This window comes from Gekko japonicus, unplaced genomic scaffold (genome assembly GCF_001447785.1).
Source record: "Gekko japonicus isolate JY-2015 unplaced genomic scaffold, Gekko_japonicus_V1.1 scaffold2294, whole genome shotgun sequence".
Classification (NCBI taxonomy): Eukaryota; Metazoa; Chordata; class Lepidosauria; order Squamata; family Gekkonidae; genus Gekko; species Gekko japonicus.
Window position 1 is genome coordinate 78743 of NW_015174339.1, and position 2881 is coordinate 81623.

General features: G+C 39.3%; 1 protein-coding gene across 1 annotated transcript in view; it reads right to left on the minus strand.

The window, feature by feature from the left end:
• The window catches only part of LOC107121367 (multidrug resistance-associated protein 1-like), a 51786-nt gene extending 49874 nt beyond the window's left edge, over positions 1 to 1912 (minus strand). Inside the window, exon 1 of the mRNA XM_015424281.1 lies at positions 1865 to 1912. Coding sequence (XP_015279767.1) covers positions 1865 to 1912 — 48 coding nt within the window. The remainder of the gene's footprint in view (positions 1 to 1864) is intronic.
• Positions 1913 to 2881: the final 969 nt, after the last annotated feature.

A 2881-nucleotide genomic window follows, 5' to 3' on the forward strand; every position in this document is an offset into this window, starting at 1 on the left:
ATCAGACATCTACTTGCCTAGGACACATTTCATATAGAAGGCACTGCATTTAAAGCTTCTCTGAGACATATCTTTATTTTCTCTTCTTCTGCAGGCTGATCAGTCACCATTTGGATAAGCAGGGAAGGAAGTGGTGTCAATGGTTACTGAGCAGCTTGTTTCTCCTGCTGGTTATTTACCCAAAATTCCAGCCCTAAGACATGGTAGAAGCATTTTTTGACAGACAAAAATTATAAATCAAGGATTAAAGCACTCCTTTGTCTTCTCAGCTTCAGGTTCGCTAATGTCTGTTGTAGATTTAAAAACATTATATGTAAGCTTTCGTACCTGCTGTACCAGGAATAAGTTATCTTGCTAAAGAAGGAAGCATTTCCTTCCGGGCTGCATTTCTGTAGAAAAACAAACAGGAAAAAAATACCCCAAATTAAAAGCTGACACTTCTAAATAAATGAAATATTAAATAAACCAAAGTCCACAATCTTATCATATTTAAGTGAAAGGAAATGTATAGACTTGCATATTATTGAAATAGTACCATCAATATGGATGACATCACAAGAGCACAGATTTCCACATCCCCTATTTTCTCAGCTACATGTAAAAACTATGCGCAGAACTAAGAAGACACCATTGCAATCAAGCAAGTGAATCCAGTCAAGAGATCTTGGGATCACAGTAGATAGATCAGGGGTCCCCAACATTTCTTGATGCCTGCCAAGTATTATTATACAGTGTATGGAGTCAGTAGGACTTTCGTCCATCAGGGCTTGTGATTGGCTGTTCAGATTTTTAAAAACTGCTTCCTCAACAGCAGCTACCAGAACCCAACTATCTTCACTGTCTGACTGAAGGCAACCTGTGAATTGGCAAGAAATTATTTTGCAGTAATATGTTCATTTTAAAAGACATCCTGTTAATCAGAGCTTTTGCCCGAAATATTGAAGAGTAACTATTAAATACTGGGTTCAAGATGCATTGCAGTGAACAGCTCTACTTTATTAAGTGATTTCAGGAACAAGACTGAAACCTCAGGGCAATAGCCCTGTTTAAATAGCACGCAAAAAACACACCCAAACACACCCAACTCCCAATGATAGCCTATTTACATAACAGAAGTTACTCACTGGGCACTCCCAGAGTCCTGGTGGGCTATTGTTCTAGAGCTCTAAGCTCAGCCAGTCTGGTACCCAGTCCTGGAATATTCCAGCCCTAATACATAACAGTAACTATTAGAGTTCTGTATAACCTGACTCCTTGATATTTGGAGGTTGGTTCTGCCTCCAGGGGCAGTCATTCTGTGGTTGTGCAAATCATTCAAAGGTGCCTGGAGTTCAAGATAGATCAAAGATATCACCATGCAGCAAGCAACAAATTCTATGTTAGGAATTACAAGCAAAGGAATAGAAAATGAAGCTGCCAGGATTGTGATGCCCTTGAATTCACTGTTGTTGCAGCCATGTTTAGAAGACTATGTTCTGTTTTCTCAACCTCAAAAGGAGTTCGTAGAGCTAAAAGAGGTGACAAAAATGCGTCTAGAATGATCAAGGAATTTTATCATTTTCCATAAGGCTAAAAAATACATTTTTTTTTAGTTTGGAAAAAAAGACAGCAGAGGAAGAGGGGTCGTAAAAATTATTAACAATGCAGAGCCGGTGCATAGAGTGCATAATATTAGACTCTTTAGTCATCAAAAGAAATGGACTGGCATTTGATTTGAGAAAGAAGAAAGAAATTACTTTATACAAAATATTATGGAATATGCCTGGTGAAACCCAATGCCTTAAAAAAAAAGAGTTGGACAAATTAATGGACGAAGGCTGATACACAGGGCTGCTTTTATGTTCCCTTCCTACTAGAACCATACCATCTTCTGTTGCTCCCATATAAGGGCTTTCTGCCGAATGTTATCCATTTATTAATTTTTATGATCATTTGTACGTGCACAATAGTCATCAGAACTGTTCAGTCACTGCTACTGAAATGGATGACTGAAGCAAGCATGATCTAGTTTTTAGTATATTATTGGAATTCTTAAAAAGGCAAGTAAAAACACACCAGCTGTCTGGAGGCATACTGCTAAGAGACTGCACAATCCATTCTGTTCTACAACTAGTAGCTGCTGGGTTCTGGAAACCTGATAAGGTACTGATGGCCTAAATCCCCTGGTTCCTCAGGTGTCTCTTTTTTTCAGTACTGTTATTTACCTCTTTTTCGAAGACCTTCACTTTCCACTATAGCCTTTTTTGTTCCCTGCCCTCTTGTCATTTTCCTCCCACAGCATACATTTACACTTTGACAGCAGGACAAATTCAGTGTAAAGGATTAGAAAGTACATAGATTAAAGACAACACTCCTCTCATAGTGAGCAGGCTGCCATAAAAACCTAAGTATTCTCTTCTCTCTGCTACTTGCAGTATCCCATCTGCAGAGCATTTTCTAATGGGACTGCAAAATGGGATGCTCATTCCCATTCCAGTTGCCACAGCAGAGTGCCCTCCCTTACATTCTCTGAAACTTATGCCAAACAAAGTATTGCAAATACCTCAGGGCCATATCATACCAGGAATTTTATCATTCCCACAAAAATCTTGTATGAAGATGCCCACAATTGTGCAAGTCCCAAAGTTGTGCAACTACCAGGGAGATAAACTATGACTAAAAAGTAATTTATTCCCTCAAGCATTTTGTGCCTCATGTAAATGCCCTGAGCGCAGGACTCAGTTCTGAAAACTGTTTTTCAAAATAACTGAGCATTTTCACACGTAACATTAAAACAGTAGGAAGAGAAAGCACTTCCAACTCACACAAGGGGAAAGGTGCCCAATGTATGCCTCTTTCTGTTGCAATTATCCCCCCACCCACCCCATCAGGAGCAGCTTGG